Source organism: Amphiura filiformis, chromosome 4 (assembly GCF_039555335.1).
Source record: "Amphiura filiformis chromosome 4, Afil_fr2py, whole genome shotgun sequence".
NCBI lineage: Eukaryota > Metazoa > Echinodermata > Ophiuroidea > Amphilepidida > Amphiuridae > Amphiura > Amphiura filiformis.
In genome coordinates this window covers 28,759,844-28,781,966 of record NC_092631.1, presented here as the reverse complement: position 1 = coordinate 28,781,966, position 22,123 = coordinate 28,759,844, and the positions used below count along the sequence as shown (strand labels likewise).

The following is a 22,123-nucleotide window of genomic DNA, read 5'->3' as shown; positions in this document are numbered from 1 at the left end:
TAATACTTAAAAAAGAAATTCAAGACTTCAAAAATTTGATTCGGTGATGATCAATTATGACAAAAAGGTTCCCTTTCTTACTAAAAAATTCAAATTAATTTATCCAAAATCAACGGAAGACAACTTGGGCATCTGAATACTAAGGTTCAACTTAAATATCATTACAAATATAGTATAAAAGTCATATTATTGATGAAATTATAAAATTTGTTTTCAATTCTGGCAGTGTTGAAGACACATTTAAAGGCAGGATTACGTTCTGAGTCATACAAATATTTAAAACATACTTGTTTGAATACCATTACCCTTGCACTGGGGTATATATTTTTCACAGAAGGGCTTGTTTTTTTAAACAAATTATTTTCAAGATACTGATGCCTCCTGCTACCAGATTTTTGTTTTTCATGTATCTTATGGAGCTGCCTATACTGGTCATACTTTGGTATAAAAGGAGTAAGGAGGCTGTCTTCCCTTTGGCATAGGTCAACATTTTGCCGTGTAGGCACATTCTCAGACTTTTTAATTTCGTCTTACATTTCAAATGCAACTCGTTGGTTAGATATAACTGTCCTCTCTTATTTTTAAAGCCATACTTATGCTGGTTTCATACGTTCCTGTCGCTTTCCACTCTGACAACATTTTTGTTTCTGCTCAGTTGCACCAGAAACGCTAGCGGTGACCAGCAAAAACCGGATATATCGATCACGCCACTTTGCCCAAAGCAGCAGATCGCTAGGAGTTGAATTCAAGTCAACTCGGGTGCGACGCCACTCTGACGTATGAGAACAGAAATGATTTATTTTGGAGCTGAGTAGCATTATTGGTTTCAGTCATGTCGCTGCCACTCAGCAGTGTGCCGCTCCGCTTGCAAAAAAAGTACAAGAGGCATGATGAAGCATTACGCCGCTCAGAGGCAAGCGACATAAGTATGAAATCAGCATTAGCGACAGTGTGTAAAAAATAGCCAAGTCTCTTCACAAGCCATTCTGGTCCTTGGGTTTGAAATCGATGAGCCCTTGTCAATGCTCACAGGCTCGAACTTCAAATGGTGCCATGTGTTGAAGAGACTATTTTTAGCTACTTGCATTACTAGCAAATCAACAGCAGGTAATGCTTGAGCCCGGAAGACTGAAGCCTGGCATTGAGTCCATAAATTGCTTTACCTTGCAGACAAATTTTCACAACTAGTCTATTCGCAGGTCAGCAGTAATTTTCACAAGCTTTTTTGCCCGAGGTCTGCCTTATTTAACACACTGCCTAGCATCATTAATGATTTGTTTATTCAAGTAAAATTTCATTAGGCCTAATGAAAGTCAAATGTGTCTGGTGCAGGGACTGTCGGTCATCAGCTTTACAATGTTATGGTTCTTTAAAAGGGTGTAATGGGCTATTCCATTTAAAATCCTCCCTCCCCTGTGGAAGATTCTGGAAATATCTTCCACAGGGGAAGTATGCATTCCAAACGGAATAAACACAAAAGGCAGCTCCATTTGAATTTCATACAGCCTCTGCGAAAGATTCAACCTGAATCTTCAACAAAGCGTGAATGAGTTTCAAATGGAGCTGCCTAATGTGTTTATTCCATTTGAAATGCATACTCCCTCTGTGGAAGATATTTCCGAAATCTTCCACAGGGGTTGTGAGGATTTTAAATGGTAAAGCCCAATGCTGCTTCCAGTATACATGTACTAAGGAAAAGAAGCTTGGTAATCAAGAAATAAAATCTTTTAACTTACACCATATGATAAGTTTCCAATATCAATATAAACATAACATATATTGGGATATTCAGTTGAAATCCATACACCTCCTATGTAAGACACATAGTACAGGGAGTGATGATTTCAAATGGAGTCATCCATTCAGGTAACACCATTCAAAATTTACACTGTGTGGGAGATAAAGGTTGTGTCTTCCATTTTCAGGGTGTATATATTTAAACTGCAACAGCCCATGGATTTATCATACAGTACACACTGTAATAGATCTATTATCTTCCTTGTCTAACGAATAGGCAAATTAAATATAAATAAGTGAATTGAGTATGCAGAAATTGCAATACAAAAAAAAACCTGCTAATTTGCAATTACACATCCTCTTTTTGGTAAAATATTTCTGAAACACGGTTTTATTTTTGGCCTTATAAGTTATTTCAAAAATTAAATTGAAATGTTACTCCCATCAAGCTGATGTTAGGCAAGTTTATCAAAATCTTGACTATTCGACATGCATTGCACCCCTGCCTTACCCGTCAACTCAAACAGGAGATTAAACAAAACATCAATATATAAACACCTCAAAAGAAATAAGTCCCCCTCTGAACATGTCGTCATAACATCGTAAGGTTTCATTTTGTACCAACAAAACTAACTTTGAAATAATTATATGACTGTTTACTAAGTGTTGTGTGAAAATGAGAGATTTCCATGACTTCAGGGCTGAATGAGCCTAAATTGAAGACAAAAACTACCCTTTTCAAAAGTCACAAAGTAGGCCTATGCTTGTCACAAAAGTTGATTCATGGCTTGTTACTAATGGAAAACCCCATGTGTTTGAGTGCAGTTTAAAATCCTCACCAAGTGAACATTTACTGTAATGTGTATCGATTCTTGATCATTCAGCCATGCAAATCCCCTTGGTGCAGAGTTCAGCACAGTGAGTTGTAAGATGGTCAGTTCCATTCCTTGTCCCAATCGCCTTGCAGTTAACAAGCATAGGCCTACTTTGTGACTTTTGGAAAGGGCACTTTTTGTCTTCAATTTAGGCTCATTCAGCCCTGAAGTCATGGAAATCTCTCATTTTCACACAACACTTAGTAAACAGTCATATAATTATTTCAAAGTTAGTTTTGTTGGTACAAAACGAAACCTTACGATGTTATGACGACATGTTCAGAGGGGGACTTATTTCTTTTGAGGTGTTTATATCACAAAAATGTACTCGCTTACAACACCTAAACATTAACATTACAGCTAAATGACTTATCACAACAATAAACTTATGATTGCACAAATTTGATCACACAAACAGAAACATAAATAATCATCATCTGAAAATAAAATATAATAAAGTTTACTTGTGCATTCTTTTTCTTAATACTTGTTTTGTCTTGCAACTTTAGTGAACTTGACAACTTTCGTTTTTAGCAATACCCATATATTTTATTGCAGCATATATGATACAGCTTTATGCATGCAGCTGACCCTTTATCACGCACTATGGGACCCCGGGAATTATGCGTCATTTGACATGCCGCACAACTACCTCAAAACTATGATGAACAATTGACGAAAATCAATTGTGACAGATATTTTTTTTTTTGAAATGGCAAACTACTTCTGTCCATGATTGATGATGATGGCCATAGATACAGGTGACTGCTGACCAACCTGCATCAATATCGAAAAGATTCGCCTGATGGACTCTCCGGACATAACTATAATTTTAGACACAAACTAAGAGTGCCTCCCGTAATAATCCAACCGGCAAATAAGGGCACATACCCAAATCGTTATTCTTGTTGGGATTTATAGAGGGAGCTCTCTATTTGTTTGTGAAATTTACCAAAAGGCAAAGGAACTCCTGTGCACTAATAGGCCTAGCTAAAATAATGTCTTGTTTCCTGTAACACGACCGACCATGTAAAAACGTGCCGACTTTATAAATTTATCAACTTTTCGAAGAAAAAAAAAGGGAAAAAATTAAAAGTTGATCAAATTTGTATGGTCTGCACATTTTTGCACTGTCAGTCGGGTTACAGGAAACAACAATACATTAACATTTTGGTTTCTTTAGTGTTGTTTTCTTTTCCCTAAGTGATAATTTTCAATGTATACATGAATTTACATGTTAATAGCAGAAAATCATCCAGGCAGGTTTTATTTTTCCCCAACCTATCACGATTTTTTTGGTTTAGAACGGATACAAAATTTTTCCACAAAACAAAATTTGTCTTCTACATGTACCTACCGTATCTTTTTTTTCCAGCATGATACAGGCTTTAGGCGAATTTTCAGAGTATCATGCCGGTAAATTCCCCCGGGGTCCTGTAGCGTGTCATACTATTGACAGCTGCATTATACTTTTACTCAGAGCTAAGGAAATATTTATCAATTTTCCTGCCATGAATCAGGCAAAAGTATGTCCACATTTTCCAAAATGAGTTGAGTAAAATAAGGCTGGCCAAATAAATGACAGCCAATTTGCCCCTGCCATGCCTTAGTCAAAATATATTTATACCTAGAAAAAAAAGGAAAAAAGAAAAAGTTTAACGACTTCACAGTACATAATAAAAACATTTCGAGTTCCAATGATATCAATGTGGTTGGTAAAAAAAAAGCATATAAACTTATCCCTACCGCTATAGACGTCAAAAAGAGACACCCACCCCAACATTTATAAATAAAATATATATTTCCTGTATAAGTTTGTATAAAAGTATTCGCCACGTTATCAAAGAAATCCTCTTTACAAAACCCCTTTTACAATAAGTATACGACTAGCTACTTCTTTTCCTGATGTACGGATCACAATATATACAGCTTATTAGAGTTTGATTATCTTTTACTTAGTTTTTGATTTTTTTTTTACAAGCACACACGATAATCTGTATTTACAAGTCGTCATGTGAGTCAAGAAAGTTATATGTGCAATAGCTACCTAACCTTTAGCAACTTTGATCATATGACGAACAATCTCAAACTCGATACCGTAAGGAGATTAACATTTTTTTGTTAAACTATTGGATTCAAAATGTCACATAAGACAGCCTTGCACATAAGACTTCCTTGCAATCACACGACAGAGTATCAAATCTACCTACAAAGCAAGCACACAGGGCTGGCCGGATCTCACCACGATAATAATAATCTAAGACTCATTTGTTGTGACTAGGCAAAGGAAACTTCAAATACTCACATGTCCTATAAGTTTCAATCCCATACTTTTCACTCCTAGCGTACCCACGACTGGGGGACCCCCGGAGTGGACACCATATGTAAGTTTCAACCCCATACTCTCCACTAGCGTACCCACGACTGGGGGACCCCGGAGTGGAGTGACACCATATGTAAGTTTCAACCCCATACTCTCCACTAGCGTACCCACGACTGGGGGACCCCGGAGTGGAGTGACACCATATAAAGTCAAGAATAGCTCAATTTTGCATAAACACCCTGGGTGCATGCATCCTCCACGTAGACACACCCCTGTTATCAATACATTTGGTTAAAATCAGTACAATATACATATCATGTAAATTATTGTCTGGATAGCACCAACCACTCTGGACTTTGACAATATACCCTACTCCCGCGTAGAGTGCAACGTAATGTTTTGCTGTTAAAATGATTTCAAGTGATGACCGTACAATATTATTACATGCAAGGTGGTGTGTAAAAAATACAATTGTGTCACTCCTTACTTCATTACAACCAAATGCACGCTTTCAAATTGCACTTACAGTATACGATTTATTCTGATTATATTGCAAACCACAAATACCCTCAAATATTCCCCCCATGCCTGAATGAAGATGTCCAGCGAGTCCAAATTCTCCTTCTTTATTTCTATGATTCAATATTTAGCTAAATGAAAATTGTGCTATTCCAGATGAAATCCATACACCCATATGGAAGACATGACCTTAATCTCCCACACAGGGAGTGTGCAATTTCAAATGGGGTTACCTGAATGGGTGGCTCCATTTGAAATATACATTCCCTGTGTGGGAGATTAAGATCATGTTTTCCATACGGGGGTGTAAGAATTTCAACTGGAATAGCCAAATGACACAAGATTTGAAGTCACCTTTGCCTAGTATGTGGTCTGGTTACTAAAACGTCAGCACCATAGTTTATACCATTAAAAATCCACAAACTAGACTAAAATTCTATCAGAATGAGCTCACCAGGAGCGCACCTTTCGGAGACGTGGTCTTAATCTTTACTTATAAAATGCTTAGTACTGATCAAAGGTCTTTGACTTTTGTGACATGTGAGGCAACTAAAATTGACACTCATTGGCATGCGAGGCTTTTTCTTGCCATGCTAATACCACAAACATGCAGGCCCATGTGTTTGCGAGCCTGACAAATTGCCTTTCAACTACAGGTGCTAATTCTACATTTGTTCACATGTCTCCTCAGTAAAGACACCCAATATGGTGCAAATGCCATCACTTGACAAAGTGAACTTCGCATGTACTGGCGTGTGCAACTGACACACAAAACAATTGCCCGCATGTTCCGCACAAAATATATATCGAAGACCTTTTAAACAGTACTGTACTACTGTTCCAAGTTTTCAAATGTATCTATCTACATTATTTACATTTTGCATAGATGTAGAAGTACTGAACTTATAAAAAAAAAAGGTGCCTACAGTCTACATGGCTTCCCCCAGACAGTGACGTCAGTGTGTGCTCCAGTGGGCCTAGTATTATCTAGACTCAAAGAATTGGCATGCGCAGAACACGCGCGACTAAAGTTACTGCGACAAAGTGCTTGCGTCACCATCTCGAGGAAGCCAAGTAGAGATTCACATGGAAGCACAAGGCACCAGGTTAGACAATTCTTACTCATGCTATCTGCTGTGCTGGCATCCTGCACCTGCAAGCTTGAAATTTGCTTACTAAATAAGCAGAGCTTTTTGGGCTATTCCATTTAAAATCCACACTACCCATGTGGAAGATTTTGGAAATATCTTTCACAGGGTGAGTATGAATTTTAAATGGAATTGACATTAGCAGCTCCATTTGAAACTCACTCCCCCTCAGGGGAAGATTCAGGTCGAATCTTTCTCAGAGGGTGTATGAAATTCAAATGGGAGCTGCCTAATGCGCTCATTCCATTTGAAATTCATACTCCCCCTGTGACAGATATTTCCAAAATCTTCCACATGGGTAGTGTGGATTTTAAATGGAATAGCCCATTTCTGCTGTTCCAAGTAAAAATACTGTATCTGATTTATTAATTATCATCAGATACTGCCTTTAACTTAGGAAGCAGATTGACTCAACATATCTGCCTCTCAGATAAAAACATTGCAGCTAACCAAATACTGATCGATGAGTGTCCTATAAACCAAAGTCCTTTCACTAGGGGGTAGGGTGCATCAAACGCCCCCTATGTCAACCGATTTTCTTGGTACTTGGTCAAACTGTGCCACTTGTCACAGTAATAGTCTCCACCAAATACCAATTAAATTGGATGTCGTCTTCTGGGTCCACGCCGACTCCACAAGGAGCTCAAAGTTTGGGCGGGATCTTTGCAGTAAATTTCATAATACGCATGAGGCAGCTTTTTATCTTTCCATTATTTACACATAAAATCATGGCTCCCACATGCATTTTGCATATAATTACACTTAAAGAGAGGAAGTGGTAGACCTGTTTAGTTTTACAAGTCTAGTACAACTCAATCATATCGTCATGAGAGAACATTGCCTCAAAGTATTTGCTACACGTCGCCAAAACAGACTTGTGACAATGCAGAATTCCATCCACCCTCTTCAATTCTACATCACTGGTTACGTCGCTGTACATTTAAAGAAGCGAGATCTTTGACGATATGAGCCATTTTGATGTACAAATTGTTGCAGCTGGTGCTGGTATCTCACACAAAATATTATCTTGTTTTCTTCTTCAAAATTTTAAAAGTGATCCTTTTGACAGAAAACTGGTCAACCAATGTTACTTTGCTTGAGCAGAAGCCGATTCCGTGTTTATTGGCCGGAGTCACTCGTTTGATTGGGCTGCTATACTGCAATGAAGTTGACGGTTTGAGTAGCTTCCCATAAATTCTTGTACAACTTGAGACAAGTTTGTACCTGTTTGCCCACACTATATCCGCCGTTCTCGGAAATTGCGTACCTTTTGCGTCCTCTGTGCAGGATGAGATTCAATCGGTGCTTGAAACACCCTGGCCCATCACCTTCTGAAGCAATGATCTAGTCTCCTACACAGCCAGTTTGTTTCGGTCCTAAACACTTGTCGTTATGTGTTCGTAATAGTCGCATGCAGCGCCTGTGTTTCCGGTTAAATGTAGGCATGCAGATACTTGTCAATCACTAAAAATATGATTCAAACCATAAAACCCCTCTTTCAAGTGTAATTAGATACAATGTATGCGGGAGCCATGATTTTTATGTGCAAATAATGGCAAGATAAAAAGCTGCCTCATGTGTAATTGTGATATTTGCTGCAAAGATCCTGTCCATGTCCAAACTTTAAGCTCCCAGAAGACCGAGAAGACGACCTCCGATTGAATTAGAATTTGGTGGAGATTATTATTTTGACAAGTGGCACAGTTTGACCAAGTAATATGAAAATTGGTTGACATAGGAGGTGTTTGATGCACCCCATAGAAGGTAGGTGGAACAGGTAAAAAAGTCTGATTACGTTTGTAAAAAACTAGTTAAAAAACATCGATTCAAGTTGATATTTGGCAGAAATTGTCAACATTTCACACTTACGCTTCAGGGGAGGGAGGAAGGAGTCAGCCTCCTAACAAAAGCACTTTCGTTTATAGGACGTCATTGAACCTTCGATTTGTTTCCCTAACTATCGGATATGAATCTACATTCCTATAATAAGAACAGTCTATGTAACAAGTTAAACATAAATGGCACCAAGTGTTCCTGTTAACCCTATGAGAACTACCTGCTGATTGGTCAAAAAGAAGTTTTCATTATCAATTGGACCAATCAGCAACATTGTTAAAATAATTTCACCACCCAAAAATTTTTGGGGTGAATTATTTTCAAAATTCCATTCTGATTGGTGATTAAAATGAAGATATCATGTAATTGACCAATCAGAGAGAATGTTAGATCGGCAGGTAGTGCTCAGGGGGTTAATAATGGTTTGATTTGTAGGTAGATCAGACAACAGACCAAGGTATCCGCACCACCATGACCTCCACAAAGTACTCGTCTTTAATTCTCCCCGCTAGACACGTCATCATGAGGATTAACAGCGTACGCCATACCATCCATACCAGTGCGAAACGCTTTCGGAGCCCGGTCGTGACGATGCATCTTGATGGGACGCTTAGCCGGAAACTTTCCGTGAAGCGGAGGAGCGGCAGCTCTGGGTTGCATCAAAGCGTGAAAGGCCGCCGGATCCGTGTACGCAAAATCGGCCGTGGTGTAATACGGGCGCATGATCCCCGGTGGCGGAGGTTGAAGCTGTATTGGTGGAGGGGCTTGAAACTGTGGAGGGATTGGTGGTGGTGGCTGGGCCATGCTGACTTGTACTTGATCTGTAGTGGCTGCAATCACTGCACCCTGGTCAGAGGAGGGGGGAGAGGGGGAGAAGAAAATGTGTACCTCTGTAAGATGCAAAGAGGTGCATGCAACACAGAGGCACAAAACATGGTTAGACTTATAGACTAATGGAATAGGTCAGTATGGGTTTTCTCATTACCTGCTTGATGTAATTTGATATTTTATTAGAACTGAAATGCCCTTATTGTCACTCTCAGATCTATGGCTAAGGTCCGAATGCACAAAAGAGTTAGACCGGGTCTAAAGTTAGACCTGGTCTAAGTGGAATTTAGTATTAGGAGAAAGGACGTTTTCCTTTACATTTTCCTAAATTATTTTGTATTATTTTTGAAATTTGCATTTAAATCTTTAGAATTTGCTAGCGACTTTAGGAAGGAAATAAGAGTAAAGGACTATTCCTGATGGAACTAAATTCCACTTAGACCAGGTCTAACTTTAGACCTGGTCTAACTCTTTTGTGCATACGGACCTAAGGCTTTTTTGATTGCTTGCTTTGAAGGGGAAATAATCGTAGCATGGAAAACTCAGCGGTTGTCACTCTCAGATCTATGGCGTTTTCATTGTTTGTGATTGCTTGCTTTGAAGGGGAAATAACTGTAGCATGAAACATGCCCCGGTTGTCACTATCAGATATAATGAATTGATGGTTTTGGGGATTGCTTCAAAAAAGAGTAAACTTAGCATGAATTAATGCGATGATGGTAAAAACAAATCAAAAAAAAAATCAAAGTTGATATGAGATGGTAACATATTATGAAATCTACAAACAGTTTAAAATGCTAATAGCATGACATTAGTTTGGAAAAAGGGACTTTTCTTTTTTACCAGACTTCTAAATTTCCTTTCTTATTTAAAATTTTTTAAAGTAATAATAATTTTTTTTAAATATATTATTAGAATATGGCATGCAATTAATTAAAAAATTGTCTGGATGACAATATTTTCCCTTGCCAGGTTTAGAAAGGAAAGGGAAATTTGAAAAATCAATTAACACTTTTTTTTCTGCAGCCAAATGGCTAAAAATTAACATAAAACAACTTCCAATGGATCCAAACTAAACTAAAACAACTTCCACAGCATGCTTTATAAAAACACAACTGCCACACAAGAATTCAAAACAATGAAGGAAGGTATCTAAAAAATGATATTCTACTTGAAATCCATACCCCCTGTATGGAAGCCATGACTTTTTAATCTCCCAAACAAGGAGTGTAGTTTTCAAATGGAGTCACCCATTCAGGTAACCTCATTTGAAATTCACACTCCCAGTGTGGGATATTAGGGTCATGCCTTCCATAGACGGTGTAAGGATTTCAACTGGAATAGCCCAATAGTGCTGGGGTATAACCAATGCTGACTGAACTAGAGGGAATATAAAGATGGGTCCTTAATTAACAAGGGAGGAAGTAAACAGCCCACAATATGACAGCATATTTTTCACACCAAATTCTCTTTACTTTCCCACAATTTTCTGCACTGGTAAAAACCTCCTACCCTTTTAAATATGTTTTGAAACTTTACTTTCAATGATAAAAATAAAAAAAAAATGGAATATCATATGACTGGTTTTTTGGGTTTTTTTTTTTTTGTATTGATTATAGAGATGTATGGCCTTTGTTTACATCTGAAGTGGGGTCCTGACTCCTGATGATTGGCTTATTCAATCCGCCCACTATCACTATAAACCGGTAATTGGTCAATTACGCGTCACAGCAGCTGTGTTTGACGCTCATTAACAGGACATGTTTTGATCAGAGCAAAAGAGGGTTGTACTTCTCTGGAATCTAGTGCAGTACATGCCAGTGGCGTAGCCAGGTTTTCGGAATGAGGGGGGGGGGGGCACAACTAGCCTTTGCATCGGGGCCTGAGATTGGAATTCCAGTTTCCTTTCTCACGAAGTAAGGGCTAAGAGTAAAATTGTACAATTGTGTTTGGGAGTGGCCTTCTCTCTTTTTCCTAGCTATTTTCTTCCATTTCTTGCTTTGTTTATCAAAGCTATCTAGGCCAACATGCATATATTAGCCTACACTGGCTATCCAGGCTTGTGCATTTGTATGAGCTTGGAACGGTCCATGATTTTCCATGGATTAGCATGTGTTCCTCACGGACCAACCTGGGTAAACAAACAAACAAACAAACTGGCAACCTGCCCCCATCTGGCTACATCACTGGTACAATGTGGTACATGCCCCTAAATTTAAAATGGGTTTAGATTGAGGGTTCACAAATTGAGATGTACGTATCAGATATTAGATGGGAAATCTTAATCGGGGAGATTGTTAATTTAGCTGTCAAAATGTGATATAATAAATGCATTTTCAAGGAACCTCCTTCATAATCAGAGAGACTTGGCATCTTAGCCATTTTCCAAGTGCAGTCAGTAGATCAGAAGCTTAGAGCCAATTTTTGTTCAAAATATCAATATCTCAATGACTAAGCCCTCCATGTTTGAATGGAATTGACTTCCTATACCAAACTCCATATTTGGTGCTAATCATAATTTGAAATATATGTCCGAGCCTATCCCCATTAATTTGAATTTGCCCAAGCCCCCCCCACCCCACATACATGTTGATTGTGTTACCCTACTCATCAGAAGACCTGACATCCACTTTGTGAGTTTATTCCAAAATCTTACAAGGAGTTGCTTATACTTGCCAAGTATAATTTTTACTTTAAAAGCATTTATGGTCTAAAATCAAGATTCAACTGTAATAACCAACACCAGTGCAGTGCATTGTGGGTAATAAATGGTAAAATGGAATTAATTGGAATGAAATGATGTGGACTGATATAACAAGGTGGAACTCAAGCAATCTAAAATGAAAACTACCAAATACTAAAATAGAGGTGAATGAGAAATGACATACAACAGTATTCCATTAGCCTAAGAAACAAGACAAACAAACAAACAGGCAAACAATAAAAACTTGACATTCAATGGTTTTTCCGGTTGAAATCCATACACCCCCTATGGAAGACATGACCTTAATCTTCCACACAGGGAGTGTAGATTTCAAATGGAGTCGCCCATTCAGGTAAACCCATTTGATAATCACACTGTGTGGGAGATTAAGGTCGTGTCTTCCACAGGGGGGATGGATTTCAACTGGAACAGCCTCATCTGTAAATAACAACAATTGTGAGTTTGAAGAGTTAAGATGTAAACGGTGATGTATAGCTGCCTTGCGTTTTTCTATTTCATCAAATTTTTAAAGCCAGATTTTTATAGTGCAAAATTACCGAAAGTCGCAGTTAACAGGCACAACTTCTTTTCCAACTTGAAAATCATGCTACAATCCCGGAAAAATGTTTCCATGTTCTTCTTACTATAATGCGCATGCTATATGAATATGAGTCACTGGAAATTAAGAATTATAATAGTGTTGTCGCAATGCTCATCTTATGCGTACCCCCTCCCATTTCCCCACCAAACAATGTTGGGAGACGATACAACGGAGATAAGCATATTTGGTATGCCAACATTGTACGGGGGTAGAAGGGGGACCATTTCCAATAAGGCCTTTAAAGTGTTCGAACAATTATTTCTAAGATTGTAGCTTCTAAAAGATGTTTGCCTGTTTCCATGGTGTCTATGATGTAATCACTTAAAACATCAGGTCTTTTATTTTTTGACCAATAAAATATTTTCCCCATGACAATTTCCTGTCCCTTAGAAACAAATGGTTAAGATGATAAAAAAATTGAGCGACTTTTCAACAATTGGCTAGCATGACCTCGGAAATTTCATATCCCATAGATATTAAACCAATCGTTAAGAAAAAAATTGGGTGACTTTATTTATCTGACCTGCGATTTGGGCTGATATGTTTTGGCAACCCTATATAATAATGCACTAAAAACAATAATCTGTTTAGCAGGAAATTTTTGCCCGGGGTTTATTTTTTGCGCTTTGTAAATTAACCTAGCGAAAAAATATCCCACTATAGTCCGTCAACTCAGAAGTACAAAGTAGACCTCGGAAACTGGAGGTATGAGAATAATTATTTCAGTGCAATGCGTGTGTAAATGCTTCTTTGGTGCACCAACTGCTGCACGATTTGTACTTGCCGAGCGCACCACGCTCTTCATGCGTCACATTTTTTAACACGCAGTACGTGTGACGAAAAGCATCAACCCCTGATGCCACAGATTTGGTCTGTACTTCTAGGTTGAAGCAGTATATACAGTAATCAGAATTCAGTTCATGCACATGCCACACATATATATTTTGTTATTACAAAATCATTTTAAACAAATTTGATGATTAGTTTCTTTTTGTGTTGTTTTTATCTGGAAACCTTTATTTTCACAATAAAATTAACATGACAATAATATGCCACCAATAATAAACAACCAAATATATAAAGTATAGGGGGGATATACTGAAAATCCACACACAAAATCAAAGAAACAAAAATCATACATTGAAACAAAACAAAAGATTTAACGAAACATAATTCAACATGCAACAAAATGCAATGGTGGTGGAAAATATTTAAGTTCCAGAATTGCCTAAAGATTGTAAAATATTGTATATTGTCACTACCATGTGCAACACGATAATATTTTGCACTAAACCTCTGACGAGCGCTTACTACTGTGATGTTGCTAAGTCAGAGCTAACAATGTGAAAGGCGCAAATTTCATTCATAAATTTCTGCTCTGCAACAGCAGATCGCCTCAGCAGCAATCAGAGACAAATGCGTTTCAACGCAGTAAATACACGATGAACGCTTAAAATACACTCTCATCAAAGGTTTGCTGCAAAATATTATAATAGGCAGATTAGGCACACTTGTCGTCAACAGCAGAAACCCACATATTTGGGTCTAAAACTGTCAATTGTATCATAAATCATAACCTTCATGTCCTTTGCTTACTAGTCTTGACAATTAGTGCCTAGGAAAATTTCTAAGCCTGCCCATGGCTACGTATATCTTGTCAACCCTCTTACCTCTGCCGGTGCAGGTTCCATCATAGGAACTGCTTCAATTGCTGCTTCTGGTGACTGGTATATGTTTGGGGAGGCATATACCATACCATCGCCTGCTGCTGCTGCTGCTGATGCATGTGCTGCTGCAGCTGCAGCTGGTGATGGTGCTGCTGCGTAGATGGGAGATACGAGTTGGCCTCCGTTGACGGATCCTGCAGTCTGGGCAAAAGTAAGGCCAGTTCATGAGAAAAAATTGCACTATTAAAAGGTTCAATAAACTTAATATCAACAGTAATAGTGCAAAAAGGCCATGCAATAGCTGCTCTATAAATAATTGACAATTCATGCATTCACACAGCAAGCAGCATTGCTCTCTACTGAAGATAGCAAACAAGTTTTGCTGTCACTGAAGATAGCAAAGCTTTGCTGTCTACTGAAGATAGCAAAGCTTCTTTGCTGTCTGTCTACTGAAGATAGCAAACAGGCTTTGCTGTCTACTGAAGATAGCAAAGCAGCATTACTGTCTACTGAAGATAGCAAAGCAGTACTGTCTAATGAAGATAGCAAAGCAGCATTGTTGCCTATTGAAGATAGCAAAGCAGCATTGTTGTCTACTGAAGATAGCAAAGCAGCATTGCTGTCTACTGAAGAAAGCAAAGCAGCATTGCTGTCTACTGGAGATAGCAAAGCAGCATTGCTGTCTACTGAAGATAGCAAAGAAGCTTTGCTGTCTACTGAAGATAGCAAAGCAGCATTGCTGTCTACTGAAGATAGCAAAGCAGCACATAAGAAGTGCAAGTTTTGAGACATTTTCTCAAAATATCAAGCACTATCTTAAGAACCACTGAACCAATACAGGGCTTGTTTGTACTCATTGTAATGCATTTTTCATGCTAATTTCAATATGTGACATGATCAAGGGGAATGGAACACATGTCGGCCTTGGTCGAAAATGAGTTTTACACAGGTTTCTAAAGAGGACATTTAGAGCTTTCAGAAACTGAAAACTAGAGACTGACCGATCAGGTCAATTATCTCTTTGATCTGCCGATTCGATCGCCGATTACCAGTTCCCCAATTGTAAACAATGGCTGCCATCACCGTGAGTAAATTTCACCCGTATGTTGAAAGGGTACTTGTACGCAAAGTATTACCATAATTATGTACATTGTATGCTCTGAGCACAAAAACACACACTCCCATATGCATTTAAAATACTGAATTTGACCATGATTATTATAAGCTCAATTTACCTTTTCCCCCTGATGTCCCAGTCCATCGAATCATTCGATCGCCCCATTTTAATATTGTGTTTACGCTCAAGTCAGTGTGAGTTTTGCACACGGCCCGTACAATCTGACACGCACGTGTGTAACCCGGAAGTGTTGAGTTTTGCACGCGGCCCGTAGCTCTCTCTAATCTGACATGCACGTGCGTAACCCGGAATTGTTGAGTTTTGCACACGGCCCGTACGCACGTGTGTAACCCGGAAGTAAGAACTACAATTGTAATGTGCATGCGGGGAATTACCTGATTATCTCAGCTGCGTGCCTGAATCACGGTATGATTTTATATATGTTTATCGCCTACAAAGCTTGTTCTTTTGCTAAATTTCGCTTGATTTAACTAGTCTAATTCAAAGAAATATACCAATAAATGAATACTTATTAAGCTTCAACAATTACTTTCATGATATTGGGTGATCGGTGCATTACATCGGCGGATGAAGGAAAAATCGGCCGATGCAGATCACTACCGATAAGCTAATAATCGGCCCGATACGGAAGCTACCGATCTGATCGGTCAGTCTCTACTGAAAACCCCATTTAGTGTCGATACGACTTTTCTTTGTGAAGTTATGTTAATTTATCAACCACTGAAAACAATATAAAACAAAAGAATTTGAACCTTTTCTTTGCAAATATCTCAAAATCAATATTAGCGACATCCGACTCATTTCCCTTGATCGTGTCACATATGTTAATGACACTATACAATTCAGAACTTGTCGTCTACAGTCGACACCCGAGGGGAGAGGGCTAAATGCCTTAGTTCAAAAGTGCCGAGGGAAAATGCTCTACTTACAATTGGTTTGGTTAGCTGTGATGGGTGCACCCATCTCCATTGGGGTTGAGGCTGAGTCCATTGAGGAGCAGCAGACTACAAATAAAATACATAGCAAACCATAAGAATAGATTTTGTAAATAATTAATTTGATTGTGCGATACCTGCAAAGTACTGTAAAATAATCACCTAAATGAATATTAGCCCACCGAAGTCTGGTTCCAAGCTGCCCCTCTGGTAATTTTGTCTATCATGCCACCAAAAGTGGTTGGCAGCTATCTGTAATTAAAGGCAACGAAAAAAAACCCAACTCTGTTCTACGGGCGGACGGACCTTAAGTGGGGTCAGTCGGTCAGTTTTTTTTGTTTTGTTTTTTCTGGAGGCTAAAATTACCCTAACATTTCACCAAAATCTGAATATAATCTGAAGATTTTTTGCAAACACATTTATTTATTTTTCATTATTTTATTTATTTATTCTTTCTTTCTAAGATACATACCGATACTGGTGGAGGGTAAGTTGTGAACTGCTGAGGCTGCTGTTGCTGTTGTTGCGTTGTGACATACTGATGATGGGATGTTGCCGCTGCTGCTGTAGGCATCATTACTGGAATCGTGTATGGTGCATATGCTGGCGTCTGAGAACACAACATGCATGGACGTTAGATTTAACATTTCGTCCTTTGGCAGGAAAACCCTCCTATGTGTCATTGGCCCCTGAACATGTTTAATTAAGCAAAACCTTTTATGTAACTGGTTGACAGTTTTGTTTTAAACATGTTCAGGGGCCACAAACACATAGGAGGTTTTTCCTGCCCAACAACGATTTCAATTGATAATCGGCTATTCCAGAAAGTAAGTGCACACCCCTATAGAGATGTAAATTTTCAATAAAAGAAATGACTGGATTTCCAAGTTTGCTTTCTGAAAATGACTGGAATTGCAGTTGCTAATTTTACAGGAACAAAGTTTGAAATGCAGTAAGATATATATAAACAAATTATGGAATAGTTCAAAATGAGCCCCTCAAAAATTATGGATTTTTCATTGTGAACCTTTTTCTCTGCTGATTTTATCGTTTTTAGACATCTTGAAAATCTGGATTTTCAGCAATCATTATAACTGGTTAAGGGTAGACAAGGTAATGTTGGTCGAAGCAGCCAAAAAAATCGATTATTATTGTCTAAATCAATATATTAGTGAAAAATAACACTTTGATGTTTTGCAAAAGTTCATTCTACAAATCATATACTTTGAAAACTTGCTTAATTTATTGTTTTTAATGAGTTATGTACATTTTACGAAAGTGTTGTTGTTTCAGTCCTCTTTACAACATAACTCAAGAACCACATGACCTATAAAAGCATTTCTGTGATATTTGAATTCTTCTACACGTCATAAGGAAATGAGCAATGCAATTTTTGCCAAAACTCACTACCATTCGCAAGATGTTGTGAACTACCAAATCGCAACACTTTAAAATAGTGTATTACCTTAAGTCAGGAAATCAGAAAATTTCTCTACAGGCATTCAGGCACGGGTACTTCTGGTGTGTGCTATAGCTAAGCGTTCTTGGCTAACCAGAACCGCTTGGCATTTCATTTTTGTTGAATCAAAACATCCTGTTCAGCATTTTTGACCAAAAGTCGCACTTCTGACCAAGTCACATTTTGACCAAAATTCAACTTTAACCGAAAATCGCCATCATTTTTAACACATACTGACCTGATGGTGGGGTGTGTGCGTATGGTGTGCCATCGCTGAGTGACCTTGGCTAGCCGCTTGCATCTCATTTTGGTTGAAATAGAACATCCCATTCTGACAGGTATAGCTGTACCCTAGGGGTGAATGCAGAACCGTACCATTGGGGATCAAACCGGGATCTGTTGTCATCGCCAAAGGTTAGAGGAACATAAAAAAACAAAGAAAAGACAATAAACTAGGTTAATTAACAATAACAAAACAATGGAACAAAAATAACAAATAAACTTGAAAACTTACAAGGCAACAAAAATGATATACAAAACACCAGTTCTACATGAAAATTATTCAGAATTTTTAAAATGTTTCAAAAATATTTTCAGGTTTATCAAGCTTTCGGTGATTCTTTTTAGGTCATTTAACCTCTTCCAGAAAAAAAACACCTAATTTTTCTTTTAATCTGAAAAAAATCTTAACCAATGCACCCCAACTTGGCAAATACATCCGTCCATAGAGCATGTTGCTTTTTTTTTTCACCTTAAGGATGGCTTTAACCCTCCCCCATCCCACCCGCACTATGGCAGACCAGTGATGCCAATTGGGCCTGCTTTCTATTGCTCACAATGATAGAACTCACAGTAAAACCACCAGTTAGGTTTTGAAGCTATCCATAACTCAAAAGTAAAGAATGTCAAATTAAGGTTTTAGCATGACATTGTCAAATTTGCAAGCAAAGATTGATTCCGATTCCTTATTTTGTTGTGAGTTCGGCAGACAGCCAATCAGCAAACAAGGGATCAACGCTTTAGTTATAGAGGGCCCATATTAATTTTTTACCGATTATCATTGTTGACCGTACTGCTCTGCACCTTTAGCTAACCCTGTGATGCTGCCCTCTTTTTCTTGCTTAATCACACTGATCACTGTTAAAAAATCAATATGCTGCCCTCTATTATTTGAAGCCTTGATCCCTTGTTTCGCTAATTCAAAAATAATTCATGCGTAACATGAATTTATCAAAAGACAAATATGGATTTGGCTGTCTGCCAAATTCATTTAACAATAGAACTGAATGAACATGGTAAATTAATTAAGCGATACAGCATTGTGAATGATTTTAAACATGAATAAACTTTGGCGTTAGTTTAGCAAACAAAACAAAACATGGTTAGTAACTATTGAGTTAAAAACAAAGGACACAAATACAGTCAAATATAAAATCAAGCAAATTTTAATTCATAACACTGTGTCCCAGGGTTATAACTTGGAGGATTTTCATCCATCTGAACATAAGTTCATTATGCCTCTAGGCCAAATGAGGAAGAGCAGTTATCATATTCATCTACATCTGGACATCATTAGCACGCATGGAGAATGTGACCGAATGTAACTCTGTAGCCAACTACTGAATAGCTAGTACATTTTATTATACAATATATACAATGGCCAAATTACAGACTCTAGAATCAAGACTCAACTTCAGTCAACCCCCCGATTGATGCCCATGGTCATGTGAATTCACTGTGAGACGCTGTTTTGGGGGAATTCTGTGAACATTTTGGGAAGGTTTCAAGGTAATCTTGTACAGTTGTGCCAATTGAGGGCATAATTTTAGGGATTTGAGGGTAATTGAAATTTGAAGGAATTTTCTGTACCTTTGTGTATTTGAAAGCATCCACCCCCTCACCCGGCTACAGGCCTTCCCCCACCCCCATCCAGGAGCATAGCCAGCTTTCTTGGTTGAGGGAGGGGCAAAATTCCCTGATTTTGGTGGATGAGGAAACATTTCCCACTGAGTGTGCATCATTCTGGCCCGTATTTATTATACCTGGTACCTTTGAAACACAGACTTTGTAAAAAAGTCTTCTTGCTCCCCAAAAGGGTTTTATTGGGACAATTTTTGCATGTAGTGCGTGAAAATTTGGGATTTTGGCCATATGTATAAATGTGATATTATCTGTTTACCCTACTAAACTTTTTAGGAGGAAATTACCATTTGAAACACTGGTGACGAATCTAGACTTTATACTACACAGTAATTATGTTTAAAGATCAATTCTCTTTTTGGAACACATTCTGATTATTTGGCATTTAACAGAGTTGGTCAAGAGCATGTAAAACAGCAAGCTGTTGCTCCCCCATGCTAATCCATTAATATTGCTTTTTGTTCAGTAAAAAAATTGCAATTCAGCCCTAAAAATATTAAAATCCGCTCTTTCTTGAGGTCCACCATTTAGCACCCCCCCTCCAAATAAATCCTTGATACAAGCCTGGGAAACAGGTCTGTGTAAAACACACCACACCCACAGTTCAAATATCACTCTCCTGTATACACCTTATGTCATCCTAGACATGATAGGATCTGATTACTGGGATGTACATGGGTCATGAAGAACAAATGTAATGAGGTGCTAGCAGATGGACATCTCACTATTTTAATAGGAACTAAATTTGACGTAACCATGTACATGGAATATCTTTGCCAACGTTTCACAGTGTGTGTTATTGGCACTGGCCGATCCAGCCAAAGATCAGCACTGCCAATCTCCAATCACAAAATTGACAGATCGGCCGATCCTGATCCTAATCCAATTTATAATTTTCAAAATCCCTTTGTATAGGGACAGCACTGTTTTTCCTTAATTTCAAAAAAATACCGAATTGGCAATCTATTTTTAGTAACACTGTTGTTAGCGACAATGCCAATTCCTATGTCAAAATCAAAAACAAAGTCACCAATCTTTTTCTAGGAACTTGGCCATCTTGAAATTGAAAATTCCCTCAAATCAAGATCGGTAGTGCCATTAGTGCATAAAATTTCATTTTTAAAATAGATGGGATAGAGTTAACTATGGAAAATGCCATACAGGGATGTAAGTAAGCCTGAAAAAAAAATGGGGGGGGGGAGCGCATAAATTCAGGCTAAAAAGCCCCAAACGGGCTGAAAATAAAAGAAATTGCCTAAATCTGATTCTGGACTACAAAAACACCTGAATTCTGTAAAAATCCTTGCATATATTTATATTTCGGGATTATAGTGGTTTGTAGACTGTTGAACTGAGTAAAATATGAAAATTCAAACATGAAAAAAAAAAACCGCAACCCATGTTTGCAGATTTTAGGGTCAGTAGAAAAGGGAAATTTTTTAGGCCAATTATCAGATAGGTACTGCTGGATCTAACATTTCACTACCTCTGATGAACATAGCCCAAATTATGGTATTTGTGAATATTGTTTCCACATATTGAAGCAGCCAAGCACAAGGAGTTCACTCAGTTCATGACTGCTGCTCTTCTACCTTGCCTGATACAGATACTTTATACTCATGTTACATAACTTACATAGTACAATGGGAAGGACTCAAGCACATACTTGGTCCAGATCTTATGACACTGGTTAAATGGATCAGGGATGCCATGATATCACGTCCAATTGGGATACTTGAATTATACAACACCTCACCTCAGAAAACGACAACGTGTCATGCAAACTTTTAAAGCGTGACAATGGTAAATTATGTTTATTTTGCCAATCTTCACAGGTTTTACAATTGCCATGAAGTTCTAAAATGTACATTTCAATTTTTTAATTATAACGCTTTTAAGTTAAAATGATCTATGTAAACAGTGTACTCAATCAAGTAAACATCAGTCCAATTGCATGCATGAAAATGGCTTTTTGAAAACTGCCTGAAAAGGGGTATGAATTCGGCCTTAAAGGCCCAAAACAGGCTGAAAAAAAATAAAATGTGTAAATTTGGACAACAAAACAGCTTGAATTCAGGCACAAGCCTGAAAATTCTCATCCCTGCAATTGGGCGATTTGCAGGCAAAGACAAATATATTCGCGATGTGCATCATTTTGGCCACATATTCATATGGCGACCAGGTAAAAATTTGAGATTTTACACCGCTTTTGACCAATGAGCATGGCGATTTTCTTTTTTTCTCATTTGCCCTTTCTTTACCTTCCAAATTAATTTTCTCCTTGTTAAGCGGGAACTCTCACCCCCCCCCCCCAATGCCGCTATCAGTGTCTTGTGCTCATTGCACCTATAAAAAAGGGGCTTATTCCATTTGAAATCCATACACCCCCATATGTGAATTTCAAATAGGGTTACCTGAATGGGCGACTTCGTT

At 38.1% G+C, this 22,123-nt stretch overlaps 1 protein-coding gene across 2 annotated transcripts in view; it reads right to left on the bottom strand.

The window, feature by feature from the left end:
- Window positions 1–8,629: 8,629 nt before the first annotated feature.
- LOC140150775 (uncharacterized) overlaps window positions 8,630–22,123 on the bottom strand; it is a 32,240-nt gene continuing 18,746 nt past the window's right edge. The window contains exons 6-10 of one of the 2 annotated variants that reach the window (XM_072172879.1): window positions 18,009–18,166; window positions 16,784–16,921; window positions 16,306–16,380; window positions 14,242–14,439; window positions 8,630–9,284 (exon numbers count right to left, since the gene is read on the bottom strand). In XM_072172879.1, the coding sequence (XP_072028980.1) occupies window positions 8,934–9,284; window positions 14,242–14,439; window positions 16,306–16,380; window positions 16,784–16,921; window positions 18,009–18,166 (920 nt within the window). In that variant the 3' untranslated portion in view covers window positions 8,630–8,933. Of the gene's footprint in view, window positions 9,329–14,241; window positions 14,440–16,305; window positions 16,381–16,783; window positions 16,922–18,008; window positions 18,167–22,123 lie in introns of both variants that reach the window. The other variant, XM_072172880.1, reaches the window with a different exon arrangement.